Source organism: Oryx dammah, unplaced genomic scaffold (genome assembly GCF_014754425.2).
Source record: "Oryx dammah isolate SB20612 unplaced genomic scaffold, SCBI_Odam_1.1 HiC_scaffold_11, whole genome shotgun sequence".
Lineage (NCBI taxonomy): Eukaryota > Metazoa > Chordata > Mammalia > Artiodactyla > Bovidae > Oryx > Oryx dammah.
This window is the reverse complement of record NW_024070195.1, coordinates 19,860,928-19,884,975: the sequence shown is the minus strand read 5'-3', so window position 1 is coordinate 19,884,975 and position 24,048 is coordinate 19,860,928. Positions and strand designations below refer to the sequence as shown.

Sequence of the window (24,048 nt, the reverse complement as noted above, 5' to 3'; positions counted from 1 at the left end):
GGAGACTGGTAGATGCTTGCTTCGTTGTTCTTAACTGTGTCAGAAAAAGTCCTCAAAGACAACAGTTCCTATGAGAAGTCATAACTCACTGGGCTACTAACCTATAAGGTAGATCAAAGGTTTGAGAATGGTTTAGCCTTTTTCAATAAATGGAAATTATCCCTATTTTAAGTTCACTTCCACTGACCTGCCTTCTGGGATGCTTTCTGAAGAAGCAGTAAGGGGTGTGGGATTATGGCTAGGCTGTGGGCACTTCACCCCTGGAGCCACCTACCCTCATATGTTACCATCTGATAAAGTATTACAGGGAGGGGAAAAAAAAAAGCCTATTCCAAGGGAAGAAATCCCTTAAAGAAGCTTCAGATATCAAAATATTTAATATTTCTTTTATGATACTAAAACTTCCTTTAAAAGACTAAGTCATATTTATAAAAAGCTATTAACCAGGGAGATGATGAATACTTAGTCATAGAAAAGCCATTTCCTCTCTGAGTCAGCAGTACTTATTCTAAAATTTCCCACTGGAGATAAAAGCTGATTTAAAATCCATTTCCTGGGACTGTCCTCACCTGAACAGAATTTTACAGGATGTATACAGTGTCAAATGGAAGACAGTTATTGGGTAACTGTTGTAAAATAAGTGGTTGAAAAGTAAATTGGTACTGTTCCTTTCTTCCTATAGGATTACAAAGTGTCCACTGAAAGATCACCTGTATCCTTTGCTAGAAGAGTATAAGGTAAGGTGTTTTACATTCTCTAAAGGTAACCATGTTACTCTTAATTTCTGACCCCAGCCCAGTTTAAATCTAAGAAGAGTAAAGAGAGAAAGGAAGAGAATAGGAGACATGACCCCAAATATAAAAATCAACCTCCATGATCACAAAAATTTGAAAGGACAAGTCACCATAATCCAAAGTAACTTGGTCCTCCTAAGAATTTCTGTTTTTAGTTTTTTAAGTCAATACTTTTTGTCCCCCAATGGAAGGACCATCCTGCTGCCATTTAGAGAAAAAAAAAAGATCAATTGTATGAACAAGCCCTGACCCAGTCCCAGGATAGAAGTTACGTTCAATTAAAGTTTGGTTTTGTTAGTGCCAGTTCATAAGCTCTGGGACAGTGAGGGATGATAAGTGAAGACTCTAACCATTTGTTGGCTGTGACTTCCTGTACCCAATTGCGTTCACTTCCTCTTCTGCAATGGTGGAGTACAGTTTTGAAGGTCTTTTCCCTCTACCGGAAGGCTTGCCACTGTCATGATCTGAATGCCTTTTGTAATAATCTCCTCTTTGCACTACTGAGGAAAAGGGATCCATTTTACCCTTTATAGTAGCAAATACATCAACGTGTTGACATAAATATTAATATTAAAACTTAAATATCAGCTTACCCACCCCACTTAAGATTCAAGGTACCTCCAGTGTTGGTCCTGAACAGATACACCATTATCTACAGAATTCAACAGCCAACATTATGGAAATGTCGTGCAAAATGAGGTGAGCTCCGAGTCTGCCCCCAAAATATAACTAACAGAAAGGCCCCCGCGTTACTATTTCAGTTCCAAGATGGATTAACGAAATTCACATTCACTATGGAATAATCCAGAAGAAGCACAGCCGTTTACCTGATTCAGAAATGAGTTGGGCACGCTAGTCCAGAGGGAGGCACAGAACAAGGAAATGAAGTAACCGGCATGAATAATGTACAAGAAAGTAGGAATGGGAACAACAGGAACAGTTTTCTAAAGGAAAAGAGGGCTCACAAGTGGCTCTCATTCCTGGACCAGCTGGGTGGACAAGCTGAAAAATAAACTGAAAGCAAAACATGACCACCTCTGACATTTACCAACTGTTCTGAGACCTCATGTATATTTTTGAGTCCAGTTTCAAGCAACACCATCAGAATGATCTCAGAGATTATCCTGGATCCCAGACAGGAAAATAGTGATTTCCGTAACTCTCCAGTCTTCAGCTGGAAAGATGGGGGTTGTGAACCATCCACAGTATTTGCTATTGGGAGAGTGGGGAAGGGAATCAAGCATCGTCCTGTGAAGCCCCGATACGTTTGAGAAGCAACACATTCATCCCTAAGTTCCTAGGGGCACCTAACTTTCCCAAAGTAGCCAAGGACCTGCCTTGTAGCATCTAGTATTTCACCATCTTGGTTAACGCTAGAAGCTCCATGGACACGCTCTTTTACTCAGGAGACTGGTGTGTTACTCTGGGCCTCGTCTTAGGCATCTTAGAAAACGTCATTTTTCAAAAACGTTAAGCAATTATTTTTTTCTCGGCCCTCAGCCCTTTTCTTTTCAATCCATCCATATTTCCAATTGCTTTTGATAAGACAAACATTCCTACTTACCCTCACTACTCCTCCATGCCTTCCCATTTCTCACCAACAAAATTCTTTCAGACATTTTTCAAAGCTTCCTTGTAAGTAAAGACACAAAGACAGCAGTTGCAGAAAGGGAAAAATGAGGGTAGGACGGGGAAGGGACTTGACTGCCTGGTTTGAGCAGGCAGTCACTCTGACCTGACGCCACCACCGATTCCTCTTTCTAGACCAAGGCTTTCAAAGGCTGTGACTATAATACTGAATCCTGTATTTATTGATCACCCAGTGTCAAATGACTGTGTCAGCCATCATTCAATGGCTTTAGTTTCTCTGTTTGACAGACTGGTTTATCAGCTTTGGTCAAAAACCCTCACCTTCTTTAATTTACAGCCAGTAGGTGAGTGAAGTTTGCACACATCAAATAAATCTGCAGAATGGAGATAAGAAAGCAGGCTGTGCTATTTTTTATGAGACTCTCAATCAACAAAGACAGTACTCAGAAACACTTTCCATTACTTTCAACTCAAAAGAAAATGAGCCGAGGTAGGAAGATGTCACAATCAGAGCGATCAGAGAATTCTAAAGCATCAAACAATCTAAAATAAAACCAAGCAACCGCAAACCACGCTGAGAGCTATCTGGACATGGGCGACGATGGCTCCAGATAATTTCTTAATAGGTGGGGCTTAGAGTTGGCAATTACACCTTATGATAGACATAACTGCACATTGAACAGAATGGGAGAAGTGGAGAGAGACAAGATGGGGTGCAAAAGTCAGCCCAAACACACCTCGCCTCCACGGACAACAATATTTGATCTGATTCTGGGAGACCATTCAAGCCCTGGGATTATCTTGCTCTGCTCCCACCCCAGCAAAGTAAAACAGAAAAGACACAAACTGGTGTGACAGTGCTCTGAGAACATCCATGCAGGTGACACTTCTGAGAATGAGGATCATCTGACTTCACCACCACGCAAGCTAACTAACCATCCACCAGGTCTCCCAAGCCTGTGTGAGCCACTCCTGAACCATAGTGACAGCAACTGACCACCAGGGGGCGCTCTTCTGAGAAATAGTGGAACCTAGAAACCTACAGGTAGCGCCAGTCAGTCACAAAACAATGTTGTTGGCACTCCTAATACACGAGGGGTCAGTTCAGGAGCATCTAGAGATTACTATTACCAAGACCTTTGGGCTGAGTGACTCAGTGATGCTTTTACTCTTTGTATACAGTCTTTAAGACCTAGTGTCACCAACAATGTTGAATCAAGTCTGCTCTGGTTCCAAAATGTAATCCAAGGGATGCTGGCTGACAAACTCTAACCAAGATGAATTCCTTTCTCTAGAAATGACTCTCCTTGGGGAGAGCTACTGCCGAGAAAAAAATACCTTACCTTCCCGGGAAAAGGTCCTAGGACTGGGCTGTGGGCTGCCCTGGCCATCTCTCTCTTTGTCTGAAGGAACTTTTTTCAAGACAGGCGGAAGAAGAGCGACTTTAGGAGAACCCGGGCTAGATGGAGAGTCTGGGACATCCTCTGTGGAGACACAAAGACACCCAATCAAACTGGATTCCTAAAGCATAACCTGGGTTAGTCTTTAAATACAAATGACTAATCTTTAAAAAAAAAAATCATAGTTTTTCTGGCCAAAAATTAGTTTCATAGCCCAGTGAAGTAAAAAACAATAGAAGGAAAAATTAAAACTTACAAAGAGTTAAAAATCTATGGGTATGAACATACCTTGCAGACAGAATTTCCGTTTCAGAATTTCAATGAGCTGATATTTGAAAATTAGACTGTAGGTGAACTAAATACTCCTTCTGCCTCAAAGGCCATTTGATTTTCTTAAAATAAGTGATGGTTATAACCCACTGACTTTACCTGCTCTCAAATCCAGTACAGTGGTCACCATATGTATAGACCACTGTCTGTAGATTACTATAGATTTAAAATCATAGACTCTGAGGACCAGAAAGGACTGTTGTGAACACTGTACAACTGGAGAGATTAAATGACCTGCTAAGATAAAAAGATGGCAAAACCGCTCGGCTCTTATTTCTGAAGGCTGTCCTGTTTCAGTCTGGTTGAAAGGAAAACCTGAATTACACTCCCTTTCTCTGCTCTATCACCAGCAAGGTTAATTCTCAGTGTGTGTGTGGGTGTGTGTGTACACACAGACAGTGGGGGCTGTGTGCCTCTGACATGTTATTTACAAAAACAGGTCCATAGTTTGCCCAGCCCTGTTCTAAACCCTAAATATTTCACAGGATATCAGATAAAAACAGAGCAACTTACGGTTTCCCTAATTGTGGCTCTCATCCTTAACCTGTGGCTTTCTCAACGGTCTGAGCACCTGGACTCAGCCTGCAGAAAGCTACAGCGAGCACCGCCAGGGGGCGAGCACCACGCAGGGGCACTTTCACCATCCTGCCTTCGACCCACAGCCCTGAGTGCAAGGACGGTCCCTGAGTGGTGACCTGGGTGCTGAACGAAGGAGCCCTTTAGCCTCGGTCACTTTAGCAGTTTTCTCACGGCCCTCTCCTGCAGACACCTTCCCCCCGCCACTGCCGCCCCGCCCAGTCATGTTCACCAGATGCCCTGGAAACCATCTGTGAAGGCCCAGGCCCTCCAGCTTGGGAAGCCATCTGGTCATAGTGTTACTTCCCGACCGGCAAAAACCAGTCCTTACCAGGCCGCGAGGCAGTTCTTGGTTTCTGCGGAATGGTGGGCCGCACCGCCAGGTTGGGTTTGGGGCCCTGCAGGAGGGGTTTCGGGCTGGTGGGCCTGCTGGAAAAGCTCCGGGGCTTAGAGCCCGCCTCCGCCTTGAGCTCGGCTTTGGCATTCTTTTCTGGGGTTCCCAAACCGAAGCGGTTCTCTGGATGCACTTTAGGCACTAAAATGAAAATGGGCACAAAAAACACACTTTACTGTAAAACTCAAAGGTGAAAGAAACCAATCCTTTAGAGACTTCTACAGCTGTTTATAATTTCTCAGCTATTTTATTTACTAGAAGTATAGTTGACTTATAATATTTGTTTCATGTGTGTAACATAGTGATTCAATATTTTTGTAGACTATATTCCATATAATGTAGTTATAAACTACTGGCTATATTCCCTGTGCTGTGCATTATAGCCTGTATCTTACTTATTTTGTACCCAGTAGGCTGTATCTCTTAATCCCCTTCCCCAGTCTCGCCCCTCCCTCCCAGCCCATCCCCACTGGTAACCCTTAGTTTGTTTTCTGTATCTGTCACCAAAGATATTTTAGAACAGAAACACGCTATTCTAGCATGTTTTCAGAATCAAAACATGCTGGTGGAAAACTAAGATTTTTGGTAGAAAAACGGTGAACTCAATGGCGCTCTTCTGATCACTTCTGATTATTCCACGGATGACAAGCCTCATGTTTAATAGGGTACATGCCCATAGGGGCATACAGGGGCAAGAGCCGGTCTCAACACGTTTGAAGCACTCAGATCTTCCTTAGATCTGGCACAAGGTACAGTATAACCAACTGTAGGCATCTCTGTTCTGGACGACACTCTGGAGTTGGGCTGCAGGCTCTGGGAGAGGAGGACTGTGTTCCAAACCTCACATTTAGTGAGAACCACTCCAGAAGCATCATCTCCTGCTGCCTTAATTTATCCAGATAACAGGGAAATATAAACTGGCTGAACGTGTTATAGTCTCTTTCCTTATGAAAATGCTAAAGTTCAACACAAGAACGTCAAACAGCAAAATGAGGTAATTAACAAGTTACTCTCCAGTTTCCATCTAAAGTCTATTACTCTCTTCCTACACCTAAAAAGTCAAAGGGACAAAGGATGTTGAATATTCATGGATGTTCAAGCTGAGAGAAAAAAGCATTCCCTCATGTCAATTAAAAGGGCTCCCTGCTATATATTATATGTGGCTTATTTTTAAGAACAACAGCAAAACAGACTCATGCATACAGGAAACAAGCAGGTGGTTACCAGAGGGGTAGAGGGGTGAGGGAGATTAAGAGGCACAAACTTCCGGAGACAAAATAAGTATACCACAGGGATGAAATGTATAGCCTGGGGAAGGAATACAGTCACTAATACTGTAATAACTTCATATGGTGATAAATGGTAACTAGACTTGCCATGATGATCACTTTGTAATAGAAATATCAAATCTCCATGGTGTGTCCCTGGAGCTAACTTGGTGTTCTAAGTCAGTTACACTCCAATAATAATCAATTTCATCAGCCATGTCCCCTTTTTCCCCCTCCCCAAATGCCCCCAGTTTAGGAGTTCTTCTCAAGGAAATCTCTTCCCTTTGTGGAATCAGGAAAGATGCCTTGTCCAGGTGCTAGGTTATTGTGGTGGGAATGAGCCCCTAAGTGCAGCTGGGGCAGGTGAAGGGCTGTGGTCTTCTAGGGAAAGTCAAGGTCCATTCTTGCTCTCCATCTTTATTTTCCTTCTGTCAATCACATGTGACTCCTGGGACCAGAAGGTCATAGTTTATCCTAAGGGGGTGATGGCAGTGACCTGACTTACCAGCCCCACCTCCATCCGACCGTTCTGTGCTGCTCAAGGTCAGGCTGGAAGAATCCTGGGAGACAGCATCATTCCCAAGTTTCTAAAAAATTCAAGCACCCCACCGCAAAAGTGCATAGTTATTTAAAGTGTCAAGAGAAAGAACAAAGCAGATCATAAGTGGCAACAAATAATGGCTCCTTAACTCTCCTGCCATGACACTGACTGTGCCTGACTTCGCCTCCCTGAGGCTCTCCTGCTGCGACAAAACTACAGGAAACACTAGATGGCGCTTTCAGATCACTGGTGTATGTCTTGAACAGCTTAAATCCTAAGAATTTTGTCACTTGGAGCCCATCTATTTATCAAATCCAAAGCACAGGGGAAAAAAAAACCCTCCAGCACTTCTCATCTTTCTACCAAAAGACAGCTATATTCATCGATGGAAACAATGATAAAATAAACAGCTCATCAGTCAAAACAGCACATTCCTTGTTGTAAAGAAAATCTATAAAACAGACTAAAATGTAAACATTTCCTTGGGCATCTGACTCACCAAAGATGTGGTCACCGTATTTACTCAGAATTCTGGCCAGTGAAGGCCACATCGTGCCTCCCTTTGTTAACAGAATAGTTTTATCCCAACTCTCTTCTGAGAGCTAATGAGTGAGTTAGGAGGGATCTGTAAACAGAAAATTGCTAGAGAACGGTGGTGGTGCTGGTGGAAAAACTCTGGTGAACATCTGTAAAATCATGCAGGATGCAGGATTTAATGAAACAAGCAGCATCTTTAGAAGTAATACAAAACAAGCCCTCTGTGTCCTGGTATAACCACTTACTTTCTGAAAATCAAGAGTTCATTAAGATGAACTGTTTTATTCTGATACTTTAAATAAAGCTGGAGAACCCAGTTTTATTAACATAAAAGAGCTCAAGATAGTGCACAGACACCAAAACCTGAGTTTTTCCTGAGGGCAGGAAAAATATCGAGGTTAAAAAAGGGAAGAAAAATAAATACACAACTTATACTTTTTAAAGAGGTTCAGAAATAAGTAATGCAGATTTGAGGGTACTCAGTTCAGTTCAGTCACTCAGTCACGTCCAACTCGTTGCGACCCCATGGACTGCAGCACGCCAGGCTTCCCTATCCATCACCAATTCCCGGAACCTACTCAAACTCATTTCCATCGCGTTGGGGGATACTCAGCAGTTTTTAAATAATAAAATGTGTCTTCATATCACAACACAACATATCTCTATAGTCAAATATTCAATTAATTCTAACAATACTTTGCCTTTTAAATCTTGAATTTAGCAAGGAACTTTCAGGTTTGGAAAAGGACATAAACTCTGAAAATAACTGAAAAACAGATCTCCCTGGTTAGAACTAGAATCTGGTTTCAATCATTTTATTTGCCTCCGTCAGTTCTCCTATCTCCAGTGACCCCTGGGTCTCCATTTGGATTCAACAGTCTTTCCCCAGAGTGGAGCACGTCCTAGGCACAGCTGTCACATGTTTCTGTGACAGGCACAGGAGCACCTGAGCAGGTGAGAGGTGGACCTTCAGCCACTGCCCGACCTTCCAAGGCTGAGGCTCTTCGGGAGCGCGTGACCCTAGTGCTGGTGGAAAAACATGGCCAGGTCCTGTCTGTGCTCTGCGTCCTTCGGGAAAGAGCCGTCTGTTTGGGGCTTTTTATTTAACTCATAGGCTGTTTTCCTGTACCTGTCTTGCCCATAAAAACTGCAAGGAGACAAAAATGTCAAAGGCAAAATGTCAAAAGAGCCCCCCTCCCTTACCTTCAGTGAGCAAGCAGCCTTGGCTTTCATCTCCTGCTTGGCTTTCATCTCCGCCAGCAGCCCACTGCCCATCATCTGGACCCCATACCTTCGCCCTCCCTGTGGGCTGCCCTTGCTGTCACTCCGGTCCACCTTCCCCACGTCTTCTCCTTGACTTTCTTCTAAGGAGTCAGGTGTTTTGATCTCCTCCATCCGATCAGCACTGCCGTTGTGCTCAGCTGGCTTTGTGTCCTTCCTGGGGGCGTCCACAGCTGGACTTCTGACTCCCACCTTGGGGGAGGAGAGTTCTTCTGCTGTCAAGATTGTTGAGGACCGCTCAGGTTTGGTCCGGGGTTTGATTAAATTGAGAAAGCCAGTTTTCCGAAAGTCGCGTTTTTTCTTCTCATCTCCTCCTTCACTAAGCTCGTGGGACTCTGAGCCCCTCGCTGACCATCGCCTATGATTCAAAAGAAGATTCTGTTGGGTTTACTGTAATTAAAGCTTCAGCAAGAGTCACTCAAAATAGAAATAAGGAGATGGCTGCTTATATAGCGACAATTTTGAAACATTTTAAAAAGTTGACTTGGAACTTGGAAGGTTGACTATCATCATCATGTCCACAGGTGAGGAAACTGAGGCACAAAAAAATTAAGAATGAGAATCTGAAGGTGTCATTGGGAGGATTGAGAGCAGAGGTGAGTTTTTTCTGTTTAAATGCTCTAGTCAAGTGCTTCTCCACTCATAAGAACTTTAGAAAAGGTAGCTCCACTCATGGCATAGATAGGTGACTGCCTCATTTAATTTGGAGGGTATTGGAAAGGCCCAGATTTCCCCTTAAGTGCCTGTAATCCCTCCACAGTCATTAGATAACATCTGAAATCCCAACCTAAGCGCTCAACTCAAACCAAGATCCAGATCCTTGCTCAAATGTAAAAATAAATTATAAAAATAAAAAGCACTATTCAAAGCCAAAAGAAATGTAATACCACGGAAAGAGGCAATGACATGAAAAAGCAGCTGGTGAGCTTTGAGAGAGGTTTGTCAGAATATTCTGAACATTCTGAAACCTGGGAAATGGATGGGGAGGAAAGTAAATGATTTGGGCTGAATGGAAAGTATCATGAGAGCCTTTCACTTAGAGCTGGAAGGTACTCATGTAGCTCCTCTAAGTCCCCAGGAAAATGCCAGCAGGAGAATTTTTTTAAAAAAGAAAAAAGGCCTAAGCCCCAGAGAGGAGAAAAAGCAAAAACAATAGTTTGGAAGGCAAAACAGGAGTGGAAACTGACTTCATAAATCTGGGAAAGCTGACCCCTGAAGTATTAGCTGGGAAGGCCCAGAAGCAAATGGATTTCAGGTGAAGGGAAATAGAATGTGCCATCCCATAATATGCTTGTGGCATAGGATTATTTTAGGCTGGTTATTTTTAAGGAACAGCAGACACAGGGGAAATTTCTCTTCTGTAAGAGAAATATACATTTATACAGAAAATCACCATGTGTAAGGATGTATTCCTCTCCATACCAGGAGAAGCAGGATGACTAGATCCCTAGAAATTCATCAACAGAGAAGGGCCAGGACTTAAACCTGCATAACAACCTTACCCCTTGTTTACCTGGTTCACAATAACATCCCCAAACTGTCTCTCTTCTGTCTTTAGCTGAAGATGGTATGTAAGGTGATGCCGTGGGCCATTTCAGAGAGTTAGTTACTCAGTGTCCCTGAGTATCCCCAATGTATACAAGAGGTATATGGATTAATAAACTCCATGAAACAAGAATAACAGAAAAATCTTATAGCGGAAATGGGAAACTCAAGGTTGGAAGATAAGACTGAGAAAATCTCCCAAAAGTTGAGGGGGGGAGGGGTAAGAAAAAGATGAAAAAATAGAAGAGAAGCAGTTTTTTAAAAAAAACTAGCAGATTAAGAGAAGAAATACAATTTGAATAATAGAAGTTTAAGTAAAAGAATATAGAGAAAAAGGAAGCAAAGAAATTATGAAAAATAATTCAAGAAAAATTCCAGAACCAAGAGATACAAATTTCCAAATTGAAATGGCTCATGAGTGCCTAACAAATGGGTTTTAACAAAACAAGATCAAAAAACCCACACAGAACATATCATCATAAGATGTCAACATACTAAGAACAGAGAGAAGATCCCAAATACTTTCTGAGAAGCAGAAAAATAAGCCACAAACAAAGGATGAGGACTCAAGATGACACTGGATTCTTAGAGCAACATTAGAAGTGAGAGGATAAGGGGACCAGGTTTTCAAAATTCTAAAGAAAGATGGATTCCGATCTAAAGTTCTGTAGCTGCCACAGTATTAACCAAAATGCAAGACATATGAGTTTCAGAAACACCTCCTGCGCTTCTTTCTTCAGCAAGTAACCAGAGGAGGTGTTGCCCCAAAACAAGAGTGAAGGAAGGAAGAGGATGACCCGACCAAAGGAAATGGGAAAGTCACAGGAATGAGTGAGGAGACACCCCTAGCAGATGGCAAAGTGGGGACCCCAGGAGGACAGCAGGGGGCCAGACCTAAGGGCCAGGCTGGGGTGGTCAGACAGTAGTGAAGTACATGCCCAGGAAGATGAAACTGAGAAGATGTGAGGAAACAGAGAACATTCATACCTTCACAGAGATTTAGAAAGCATGTCAGTGACAGGTATACAGAAAACTAAGCAAATGCAAAACGGGACAATTATCACCTCCAGGAAAAATAAAAAGTTGGAAAGGCAATATAATCACTGCATATTGTATAACTCAGCTCTGAACATTTACATGCTTATAATGAAGTAAATATGAAATACTGATGTAGCCAACAATTATGACACAGTTAACTAAAATGAAAAATGTGATAGCGGAAATGGAAAACTCAAGGTTGGAAGATAAAACTGAGAAAATCTCAAAGAGCTGAGGCAGGGAGGGGTAAGAAAAAGATGAAAAGATAGAAGTGTATGTGTGTTTGCCTGCATGCGTTTGGTGGACAGTAGGGTCAGACTGTGTAGGAGCTACATTATCATTCTCTACAGTAAGAAGCCACTGGCTATGGTCACTATTTAAAACTGAAAAATAAATAGCAACAACAACAAAGTTATTATGAAATATGGAAACAAAAATAAACAGTTAAAAGAATAGGAATTAATTGCCTCTGGGGAACAGGGAAAGAAACAAGGTCTTTTTTAAATTTCTTTTTTATAAAACACCTTAAAACACCTCTGACATTTTAAACTACAAGGAGCATGTGGAACTTCGATTTTCAAACTTCTTTCATACTGCTTGATGGTTTGACCTATGTCTGGACCTCTACATAGCAAACTGACAACAGTCTCTTTTATGTAACAAAAAGAAATGAAACAAATCACAGCTTCTAGTAGATTCCATCATTATGTGATGAAAACTGAGGCACCAGTTCTATTTGCGTACTAGAACATGAAGAGAATCCTAAAGCAGTATCTTTTAAGGGTTTTACACCTTATGAAATCTGCCCAACTTTCCCTGGGCTTATTAGAGGAGGAGGTGACTTTAAGGGCAGAGGAGGTCCCCCTGGCAGTGACGACACATACAATCCGGATTGAATGTGCACAGACCGCTCCACTAATTCAACATCAAAAGTTTGGGAGGAGGAGAGCCTATAGTATTGGATATAGGCCAAGATTGTCTTGATTCATTGAACCAAGAGTGACTGAGGGCAGATTATACATTACTGACTGTGTCAGACACAAAGTTATAATGAGAAATCAGACCCAGGCATTTGTCTGTGAAGGACAGTATTCTATAGGAAGAAAAGATTTGAAAACAAATCATTAAGCAGGATTTCCCCATTTGGCTCAGTTTATGTTGGTACTTCCTGAATTTTTTGCAGTTAGACTATGTTCATCCATTCCCCACAATGTGAAAAAGAAAAAACAAACAAACAAAATTCAGGGGTTATGTTGCTCTAACAGATGTATGCAGAAGATGAAAAGAAAAAAAGTGTCAAGTCAGCAATAGACAAAGCGTTGTTAATTGAGGAGGAGAGGAAATGAGGCAGGGAAAAGCTTCAAAGAATAAATGATATTTACATTGGATCTTGAAGGAGAGAATAGAATTTTCCCCAGTATGGCAAGCTTCACGGCCAGTGTCAAAGGAGATAAATAATTGGGTCCTAAAGCTTATAACATTCAGTATAACAAGTTATACTGTTATGGATATAAAAACTTAACTTGCTCCCACCTTGCCATCCTGCAAAGGCAAGATAAGGCACATCAATCTATAGAATGGACCAGTTTTCCTTCCCTGTGCCCGGCCTGCCCACCCTCCACTTATCAGGATGGTTTAAGTTAGTTCCTGGATTTGATATCTCAAAGTGAAGAACACTTCACCGACACAAATCCTTATTCAGAGTGTACTTGGGAATGGATTTGCATTTAGTTGGAGATTAAACAACTTGGTATAAGTCATGCTTAAAGACTAGAGTGTTTCAAGTTAAGCTGTTAATAAAAATACCACTGAGTTGACGTCTAAGTAATAAGAAAATTCAGACAGAACTTTTCAGAGGCTAAATCTGAAGTCTCTTTACTAATTCTGTTGTCGTTCTGACTCTGGCAAAGCTGTGCTACTTAGCAATAAATGATGTGTGCTCCCAGACATATCAAATTATAAACATGGGGAATTTAAAAATACAGTTGACCTCTGAATAATGAGGAAGTTAATTCACAGTCAGTCCTCAGTATCCGAGTTTGTCCATATCCACAGATGCAACCAGCCAGGGCCTGTGTAGTACCGAAGTATCTACTATTGAAAAACATCCACAAATAAGTGGACCCAAGCCATTCAAACCTGCATTGTTCAAGGGTCCACTGTTAGTAATTTCAGCCTGCCAAATGTATCTCATTGTCTGAGATACATCCAGATGAATGTAATAAAGCCCTAAAAGAAAAAAAAAAAACCTTGGGGAGATACATTTTGTGGTCTGATTTAGATATTACAGTGGTTCTTCAACTTGAGTGTGCCTCAGTATACCCTGGAGGACTTATTAAAACACAGGTTGTCAGCCCCCACCTCTAGTTTCTGATTGAGTAGGTCTGGGGTACAGGTTTGAGAATTCATGTTTCTAACAAGTTCTCAATTGATGGTGGTCTTGCAAACCACCAGAAAAGTAAATCCTCTGTCCAATGTGTCTATCTTATATACTTATGAAATAAGAGCCTTAGTACATACGAAGTTTAAAATTATAATTGTTAGTAATTTAAATGTGAATTAAATGGTGTGATTAGTGAAATGTCTCTGAACTCACTTGGAATCCATTTTGGTCACCTTCTTGGTGAAAAATTCATCTACACCTTCATCCACTCTCCCCATAAGACCGTTCTGCTCACCATCTTGGGAGACTATGCTGGTAGCACAGCCCTGCAAACCAAACAGGTGTGATATTAATTTATTAATTTACATTCAGTATATATCAATACATTTAAAACACTGTGATAAAGGCCACGGCAAGGACACAACTGATGGAAATAGGGCCATATAGTCTCCCAGAGTAGAAGTCACATATAGAAACAAGGGTAGAAAGAAACCAAAGTGAGAAATGCACTATGAACACAAAACCTACTGAAGGCCTGAGGCTGAGTAAGTGCTGTCTTGGAAGCAGCTTGGAACCTAACAGGCTGTGAAGAGTCGTGTGTTCCTGAAGCACAGGAAGGCATTGTGGGCATATTGGTAAGGCAGGAGAATGCATGAAAAAAATGACACTATGTTTTGAGAACAGTAATAATTCCAGTGACCAGGGGCCTGAGGCTTATAGACAGAGTTAACTGCTGAGTGTAAACCCTAGCAGATACTAAAAGTGGCCACTCCAAACACACCCTCCCCCCTGCTCCCCACCGCCCATCCCCCACCACCCGCCGCCCTCCAGCCACACACACACTTGCTTCCTTCCTTTCTTACTGAAAGAACTCTGATTTCAAGACGTGAATACTTAAACAGTACTTCTATCTCCTTGCGATATACTTCTGGCCAGTGAGATATAAGGGGGTTCATGGGCAGGTTTTCCTGCAGAAGAAGGGATGTATTTTTTTCTACACGGTTATGAGAAAGAGGATGTGATGTCTGAGCCATGCTAATCACCTGCAGTTCAAGAGGAATTGAGCCTGAGGATAAAACCCACCATGCTGAGGATGACAGAGCAGAACAGTGGAAGCTATGCCTATGCTGTGCTGAATAAACCCGTCCCGGACCCCCAGACTTTTCGATCTCTAGTTAAGTGAGAAAATAAGTATTTCTCATGGCTTAAGTCATTTCTAGTTCAGCATCTCTCATATCTCTCATTCATAAATGAATGCTTTCCAACTAATAATACAAGGTCTGACCGTGAACAGCCTTGAATCCTATGTTAAAGAGTGTGAGATTTATTTTGCAGGTGAGAGGGAGCCCTGAAGAAGTGTCACGACCCAACCTGTTTTGGTCAGATAATTCTGGGGCAACATGAAGGCTATATTGGAAAAGGTGATATATTGGAGAAGGATATATTGGAGAATAGAATAAATTCTATTCAAGAACACAGTGAAAGACTTCTGTGATTGTTTAGTCTAATCTGGAGGAAGGTGTGGGAGTAAGTAGTAGGGAAATGAGAAAGAAAGAAAAAGACACTGCCTAAGATGAGGCTGAAGTTTCCAGGCTGGGTAGATGACAGCGTGAGCCTAGGGAACATCGTTCAAAGATCTGATTTGACGAAGAAGATGATGCATGTGATGTCAGGCAGTGTTGTTTGAGGTGCCTAAAGCTTGGGTGTCAGGACAGAAGCTTATGAGGAGCTATAAAGAAGTCATTTAGCACTCTAGCATTTGTCTTTGAATGGACAGCTCACAGTGAATTCAATAACATGCTTGATTTTGTGTCTGCAAAGTGTATTACTATTTCACACGGATAGGTTGTGGGCCATTGAGAAAGAGCATGCATCTTGCCCATTCTCTTGGGCACAGGACAGATTCCCATGTGCTTGTGATATCTGGTCTGGATATCTTGCCACAGAGCGGTGGGAAAAGTCCTTTCTGTGATCTTGATTTGCAAGTCTCAAGATGCTTCTAAGGGAAGCTGGCTCTTGTCTGCACAGGCATTGTTTAAAAAAAAAAAAAAAGACCCATGATTAGCTTTAAACAACCATCCGTTCCATTCACTGGCAACATCCATTATGGAAACAAGCTGTGTGTATGAGTTCACGATTGTGAAATGCTGAAAAGTGAGCAGATAACAGGTAACAGACCAAGAACCCTGTGAAATGTGAAAACAATTATACCTTTCATCTGAATGGTGCTTTATAGTGGAGCCAGGCTTTCCTGTGCATTGCAGGAGAGCAGAGAAACAGCCAAGTTTAATAATTCAGTTATGGAGGGAAAGCAGCTCATTGAATAACTTCTGTTTTGATTACAAAAGTCAAAGTAGCACAGAACTAGCTTGGATGTAACTTTTCCTTTTGTAAAAGACGGCTGGAATTTCTACAGTAATAATTGCTCCCTAAGTTTGTATAGCGCTTGATCATTTACTGTTATCTTTATACCTACCCTTTGAACCAAAAAGGAAAGATAGTCTTATCCTGGGTTGTGGTTAGTCCCAGATCAAACTATGGCTCAGAGTGTGAGGGGCTCCTGCTTAGGTCACCCGACTGAGGGATGGCAAGGGTGCAACCCCAGAATACATGCTTGTAACCTAGGACATCCTTCCACGGCACCCTCACTTCCCCTCAGAGGCTGCCTCTCAAATTCCTCTTCCCATTTTGAGGGGGAAAAACAGTTTTTTTTTTACAAGTATAATTTCTCTTTTCAGCCCTTTTCTTTTTTCCTGCTTTGAAACAATTCACAGCTAACACAGAAGGTCTCTGGGGACATGAACAATCAACAGGTTTCAGAGATGGAGGCAGGCTGAGCTCAACAAGCAGTCTGCTTTCCCATCTTGCGGGACCAGCCAGTTTTTACAGAACCTTAGAGACCCCAGGTCCAACTCTATCATTTTAGAAATAAGGAGACAGGAGTAGAGAGATTGAGAAGTCCAGTATCACTGGGAGACCTTGAGCAAGATGCAGCTGAAAATGCACCTGTTGAAAGTGAGAGGTGTCAGCAGCCTGTAAGAAGAGCAGCAGGAACACTGAGGGCTAAAATGACAGGCAGCTCGTCAGAGGAGTTCATGGCCAAACACACGTGCGGCTTTAGCTCAGTTTCCAGCAGAATGAAAGGCAAGGACATTCAGACATCAGAAGTTCTCAAAATTCCACTTGATTTTGGTCTTTTCTGTCAAGGATTATAAATCTCACACTAAGAAGGGGAGCGGAGCTGGTGCGAAGGGAGTGCAGAAAACCTTACCCCTGCACTGGCTGGAACCCACTGCATCTGTGCTCAGAGGAAGGATTTTGCAAATAAAAGCACAAGTGGTGGTTGTTGGTGTCTGAGAAAGAAAGAGGGCAGATTTCTCATCGCTTGTGTATATATAAGTAAATGCTACAAGGATAACTTGTGACTGCTTAGAAGATAAGCCTGTGATTATGAAGACTAAAGACAATTCAGACCACCCTCTGTTCTTCCTTTGCTGGGATTATTAAGATGAATGCACCAGGGCAACACCGGAGGAGATGTGCCTGGATTTTGACAAGGCAGCTGTCAGATCTCTCCTAACGTCTCCACAGGCCGGATGGAGGGAGAGAGGCAGGAAGCAAGAACAATTAGGTACATTAGTGACTTTGAACAAAAAACCCGAAGAGTGCTAATTAGTGAGCTGAATAATCATGAAATCTTATACGCGTGTATTAGGCAGTAAGAAACATGAAAAGAGCCAAGCAATCAAGCCAGGAAAAGGGGTAAAAGGAAGTAAAATAAATATAATTAAAAAAAACAAAAATTAATGCACTTGAGAGGACTAGTAAAGCTAATTCTTTGAAAAAGACTCCTAGATGGTAGGGAATCTGCCTGTAATGTAGGAGACCAGGGTTCAAGCCCTGGGTCGGGAAGATCCCTGAAGAAGCAAATGGCAACCCATTCCAATATTCTTGCCTGGAGAATTCCATGGGTCACAAAGAGTTGGACATGACTGAGTGACTATCACTTTCACTTTTAGTAAATGAGACCTTGCAAAATTAGGATAGACGCATTAAAATATATTAGAAAAGAAATGAAATAAAATGGGACAGAGCTATTGATACAAAAAAGAGATTAAAAACTCATAAGAATTCTAGAAACAACTAAATGAACTAAGTGGTCAATATCCTAGAAAAATAGAAATTACCAAAATGGTCTCAAGGAGAATTAGGTAATCTGAATAGATCTGATGAAATAAAATTCATATATTATTGTAAGGCAAGAAAAATTTAAACATAAAATTTTTCTCTGCCCCTCTGGACCTTCTCTCTCCCCTCCAGAGTGTATTATGAATCTACCTTAATCAGACCTACTTAGGAGATAATCTTGTAAGGGGTCAGGATGTCCCACTCCTCACTTTGTACGTGCAGGCCTGGATTGTGTGAACTGTCAGTACATCATCTGACATATAACCCTTTGTCTCAAAAACTTAGGTAACTGTGTTCTGACCTCTAACAGCAGGACAGTCCTGAAAGACTGTCTGTCTGTCTCCCAGGTTATAATCCTCAGGTTACTGCAAATAAAATTTTCCACTTCTTTCTTAGATTGACTGTTGATTAATTTTTTTGTCAACAGATCTGTAACAAAAGAAATCAAATCCCTAGTTTAAAAAAAAAATCCACCTATGAGCATTACGTGCACAGATAACACGTCAGGCCCAGGTGGCTTTCTAGGAGAGGAACAGAAAATCTGTATGACATGCAAACTCTGCTCCAGAAAACAGGAGAAAAAGCAGAAAGGTCCTCAACTAACTTTATGAAGATAGTTGTGATGTAGTGATCTATAACAAGAAATACACACTTCATCTTCATCCCTATTTCTGGCCATACCTCTTACACCCTTGGAATTTCCTGATGAGAGCCATAAAGGTGTTTTGATTAATGAAGTGACTTTGGAACCACCTAAAGATAGGGGTTGATATCCAGGAGACCCAACCACGTGATTAGAGGGTTGAACTTTCAGTCCCTGTCCCTGAACTTTAGGGAGCTGAGAAGGTCCAGAAGTTTAATCATTGTCAATGACCAGTGATTTAGTCAATTATGACTGAATAATGAAGTCTCCCTTAAATCCCCTGAAGGACAAGGGTGGGAGAGCTGCTGGGTGGGTGAACATGTGGAGATGCAGGGAAGGTGACTGCTGGAGAGGGCGTGGAAGCGCTGAGCCCCTCCTCGACATCTCTCCCTAAGCCTGCTGTTCTTGAGTTACATCCTTTTATAATAAATGGGTAATTCAGTATGCAATGTGTATGTTAACTGCTATAACAAATTAATCATACCCAAAAAGGATCGTGGGAATCTCTGATTTACCTCCCATTAGTCGGTAAGGGCAACAACTGCCAACTAAGATTGTTTCTGGCCCTGTGGTTCTATAGGAATTAAGCCATTAGTCACTGCAGTCACTGCCCTTCAACATACCCTGAAAGGAGTTCAGGGTGCAGGTCAGGAACGAGGCTCTCTGTGATTTGGGAAAATTGGCAGAATAGGACTTCAGACAGTTCCAATATTTTTGAGAGAAAATCTTCTCAACCTAATTTCATGCATCTTCCTGTACCTAGAAAAGTACTGAAATCATTAAGATATCTGCACCTCATGACCAGCAGCAACCTTCCACTGCTCCTCCACCAGCTCTATGAGCAGTTTTCTGAGAGGCTGTCCCCAGGCTATAGTCCTCAGTAAGACTCCAAAGAGAACTGAAATTCACAGGTCTCACCCTGTATGTTTTCATTTCAGTTGACAGTATCCTTTATAATAAACCAGTAATAGTAGGCAAAATCTCCTCTTGAGTTCTGTGAGCCATTCTAGCAAATTATCTAAGCAAAAGAAGGGAGCATGGAAACCCCCCATGAAGTTACAGTCAGAAGTACAGGAGACGACCTGGGACTGGTATCTGAAGTGAGTGTACCCCGGAGCCCTTCACTTGAGGAGTCAGAATTGAACTGAACTGTAGACAGCCAGTTGTGTCCAGAGAGCTGAAGAATTAATCAGTGTAGGAGGGAAAAACCCACACATTCAGAATTAGAAATGTTCAAATTAAGAACAGCCTCCATACTTGGGCTTTGAGAATTCTGATACCCAGAAAAGCCCACTGGGGCATTAGGCATCAAGGATAAGCTCTAGAAAAGCTAAGATTGACTTAGGGTGGGCTGGGGCTACCTAGTCTGTCCAAACAAAACCAAAACAACACTAATATTAAATGACTGCTGCTGCTAAATGCTGCAGCCTTCTCACCCTCCACTGGAAAATGCAGGTGGTGTGTGGCAGCTTCACAGAGTTCAATGGGAAAGCACTTTGAAAACTGCAAACTGTGTGTATCCAAGGGAGAGCAAACTGTGTACACTCACTAAGCCTCTGGGAAGAAGTGAGATCTGTTCAGACCCAGGACCATAATCCGTTATCCAAGACAACAGACCCTGTGCTAGCATCCCTAGGATGGAGCACCCTGGGGTGTGCTGACCCTATAAATCCTAGCTTTCCTGTGGACAAAGTCAAGATCTCTCTAGAATAGACCTGAGTACATTCCTCCACCAAAACTCTGCCACCGCTTTCTTCCCTTCCCTCTTTCTCATTTCTCAAATGACTAAAAGAAAAATCATTCTCTTTCCCAGAGTCACCGACTTACTGGGAAGGTTAACTCTTGTGTCACATATATGTTATACTGCTAATGACTCTCCACAAGGAAAGAGCCAGAGGAACCATTTATTCCATAACCAAGTAGAATGTGGCGTGTGCAGTGTATCCTTTCCCTATCTGAAAAGGCTTTTCCCTTGTTTAAAAAAAGAGAGAGAGAGTAGTTTATTCCTCAAAGAATATGTAATAGTGCACTAAGAAGTAAGTTGGAAAAGAAAACAATTCACTAAAATTTGTTTTTATGAAACCATGTCAAGCTATTCAGAATCAAATTAGAGAGCAACCAAATACGAGCACCCAGGATCTGGTATGAGCAAATGCCTGACCACTCGGATAACTGGTTGTGACTTTTCTCCATTTACGACTCCAGTCACCCACCTGTCATCCAATGAGTACTGAATGCCTGCTATGTTCTAAACTCATGCTAAGTGCTCAACACACAACTATAGATGATAAACCACATGTCCCACATGGAGCTTACACACAAGGAGGAGGCCATGCTTAGGAAACACTGTACAGCGAGGGCTGTAACAGGGTAAAAGCGTCAGGCACTGGGGGAGCGGGGCTTCCATGGAGGGTTGCTCAGGCTGTGCACAGCCAGCGTATAACAGCCTTCTGCAGAGTCGTGCACCCCCATCTGTGTGCGAGTACAGAGGTGGAGACAGGGAGGGCTTCCTGGAAGAAGTCGTGCCTCATTGGAGGTCTGCAGGATGAGTAGTTATCCATCCAGGAGCTAAGGGTGGGGGGATGAGGGAGTGGGGAGAGAGGAAGCCATGGCCAAAAGGCTATATCACCAGAGGCTTGAAACACAGGATGTGAGCGAGGGCTACAGGGATGATGAGGAGGAAGGGGAGGAGCAGGCGGGGCTGACAGCAGGGAGATGGTGGTCAGGATCATATCCAGGTTTCTAGCTTTTCACCAGTGATGCTCCTTGTGGACCAGGGCAGGTTCATACAGAAAGGCTCCTAGTTTTGAGTTTGTTGAACGTGAGTTGTTCTGGGACATTCAAGTTCAGGAGGCAGGTGAATATCTGAAGCTAGAGTTCGGCAGAGGGGGCAGGAGTCAACAACAGGAAGATCGAAGCCATGGGTTCAGATGGCATCACCCAGACAAATAATACGCTCACAGGCCAGGCAGAGGGAAGCAGCAAAGGCATCACTGGAGAGATGAACAGAAAAGAGAGTGATGCTCAGAGGCCCTGAAGGATGGAGATTTCCAGGTCAAGTAACTGCTGCAATATCAAGCACACTGACAGCTGCCAAGTGTCCACAGGGTTAGGTCAAGAGTGACCTTTAGCAGGGCAGTTTGAGGGTGGAGAGGTACAGAATGCAGACTTTGGTGGGGTGTAGAGTGATGGCAAGGTGAGGAACACCACAGGCACGGAGAGAAAAGATTAACCAGAGAGACATGGGATCAATTGCATTAAGCCTCATTAGCACAAACAATTCCATCTTCCCCTGAGTAAAGAGCAAGGTGTTGAGAGGCACATCATTTGCATGGTCCTCCCGGTAAGGTGTCTTCTCCACCTCCCAGTTTGTGGGTTATCAAAAGCCAGAGGGCCAGAGCAGGTCAGAACACGGAGGTGGGGGAGTACATGGGAGCCCTCCAAAATCTAACGCAAGCAATTTTTAATCACAAATCAATTCTTCAGTACTTATTTTCCATATTTTTATACCCATACACCATACAACTCTATAGAGTAGCCTGTTTATCATACCCACATGATTGATATTTTCATAAAGATTTCAAGGGGGCAACTTTGTTCCAAAGGGTTGAAAACTTTCCAGTATTCTCTTTTCTGAAAGTGTTGAGCACCAAGTGAGATATTTTGCATGAATCTCACATATACGTAGAGGTTCTAATCTCCTTAACTACTTTTACGTATACAAGGCACTTTTATAAGGCTCTGCAGTTTTCCCTGGAGGAGGATAGTGAGGGGCCACCAGGCCACCTACCGCTGGGTGTGTGGACTGCTGCTTCTTAGCCCGTTTTGGTCTTAACTTGGTAAAGTGCTCCAGCTTCCTTCCTTCCTCGGAGGGCAAGTCAGAGATAAACCCTGAGCTCCGCTTCTCTTGTCGGATGGATGGAAAAGGCGGGTCTTCAATATGAATGGGCACTTCTTCTAGGGCTTTATCTAGATCAAATTCCATTTCTAAAAGAAAGCAAAGCCCCAGGCTGAAGATTACTGCATGGAGATGGGTAAAAATTTGCTAAAAGTAATTTTAAGTCTATCAGGGAATAGCAAACACCCATTCACAAATCACTTAACCCTCTTAACTTAGAGCATCCCTGCAAAGTATCCTTGAAGAGGTCCAAAGTCCTTGTTGAGGGTGTTTCATAGTTATAAGAAAATGACTGACAAAATGGAATACTCACCAAAAGCCCTGGAAACAGGCCGCAGCATTCGGCTGTGGATAGTCTTCCTTTTGGATTTAGGAGTCATCTACCAATAAAATAAAGAAAGTACTTAGAGAGTTTTCCCAGAAAACCTGGCCTCCAAACTTTAGAAACATCTGGCAGGTATAGGGCGGGGTAGTAATATTAGGGACCAATTGTTTTAAGCTCAGTATTTTCCTTTTTTGGAGGATGGCTGGTGACCTCTGACAACCTGACCACAAAGACTAAGCTGAGACATTTCTAAATGTTTGTCATTTTCTCAAATGATATACAGCCCACTTCTTCTTTCCCCCAGGCCTAATCAGTTAAATGCTATTTTTATCACTGAAAAGAACAATGAACAGTACAAATTTAACTCCTAGCTTCACATGAGGATGTTAAAACGGATACAACGAATAAGGAAAGACTGTAAAAATCAGTTGCTAAGGATTGCAAGCATGATCATTCACTGTTCATTATCACAGCAATATGAGCAACATTGGACTCTGTCATTTTAACGATTTAAGTTATTTAGCTGCTTTGTTTCACAATTCTACCACAGAAATTTTGACCTTTGTATTGTGGGTAAAGACCATAAAGACCAAAGCAATTGCCATGTCTGTATCTGCTGTCACTTCTCATCTTCGATCCTGTTTGTTCTTTAAAAAAGAGAGACTAAAACCCAAACCATGGCTGAAATTTCTTAAGAGCATTTTTTCTAGCATTGGTGTCAACTGTTGATTGTGTAAAGTCAAATCCAAGGAAGACATCAGCATCTCCCTCAACAGAATCACTCCTGTCAAAGCTGGAAGGGACCTTTGTCATCACCTCCACAAACAAATTCTAATGAAGAAACTGAGTCACAGAGATGATAAAGGACACCATTCAAGTGAACAGGAGCAGGGCCAGGGACAGAGTCAGCTATAAAAGTCAGCCCAGCAGCCCTCCTACCTCACCACTTGTTATCAGTATACAAATGGATGGCTTTTAGGAATGTTAAATGTTTGATACTAGAAACTAGTATTGGTGAAAACTGAGAGATAACATAACCGAAAGAACTTAGTTTGTAGACTTTCATTTCACTTAGTAGGCTGTCATCTAAAGCTTTCTCAAAAAAAAAAAAAAAAAATCCACAAGGTTGATAACCTTTCTTCAGTTCAAAGAATAAATTTTCTTGTTGATCTTTAAAGCAAAGAGCTTTACAGTTTTGATGATTCTATGCCAGTTTTAATAATAAAACTTTTGTTATTACTTATTACTGAGAGAAAAGGGAGATTAAAACATGATGAGCAATAGAATTTAAATCTAGACTGGTCTTCCTGAAATATA

At 42.1% G+C, this 24,048-nt stretch overlaps 1 protein-coding gene and 1 long non-coding RNA gene across 6 annotated transcripts in view; one reads left to right on the top strand and one right to left on the bottom strand.

Annotated features, from left to right (window-relative positions):
- Positions 1 to 24,048, bottom strand: part of CARMIL1 (capping protein regulator and myosin 1 linker 1) — a 307,355-nt gene that overhangs the window by 5,656 nt on the left and 277,651 nt on the right. For 3 of the 5 annotated variants that reach the window (XM_040249951.1, XM_040249954.1, XM_040249955.1), the window contains 8 exons: positions 22,720 to 22,786; positions 22,299 to 22,495; positions 13,891 to 14,003; positions 8,634 to 9,069; positions 6,858 to 6,939; positions 5,022 to 5,225; positions 3,728 to 3,868; positions 1,145 to 1,294 (listed from right to left, as the gene is read on the bottom strand). In XM_040249951.1, the coding sequence (XP_040105885.1) occupies positions 1,145 to 1,294; positions 3,728 to 3,868; positions 5,022 to 5,225; positions 6,858 to 6,939; positions 8,634 to 9,069; positions 13,891 to 14,003; positions 22,299 to 22,495; positions 22,720 to 22,786 (1,390 nt within the window). The remainder of the gene's footprint in view (positions 1 to 1,144; positions 1,295 to 3,727; positions 3,869 to 5,021; positions 5,226 to 6,857; positions 6,940 to 8,633; positions 9,070 to 13,890; positions 14,004 to 22,298; positions 22,496 to 22,719; positions 22,787 to 24,048) is intronic. The other 2 variants (XM_040249952.1, XM_040249953.1) reach the window with 2 other exon arrangements.
- LOC120870482 lies at positions 9,063 to 15,155 on the top strand. The gene is made up of 2 exons (XR_005722786.1): positions 9,063 to 9,307; positions 15,013 to 15,155. It is a non-coding gene; the product is annotated as an uncharacterized LOC120870482 (long non-coding RNA).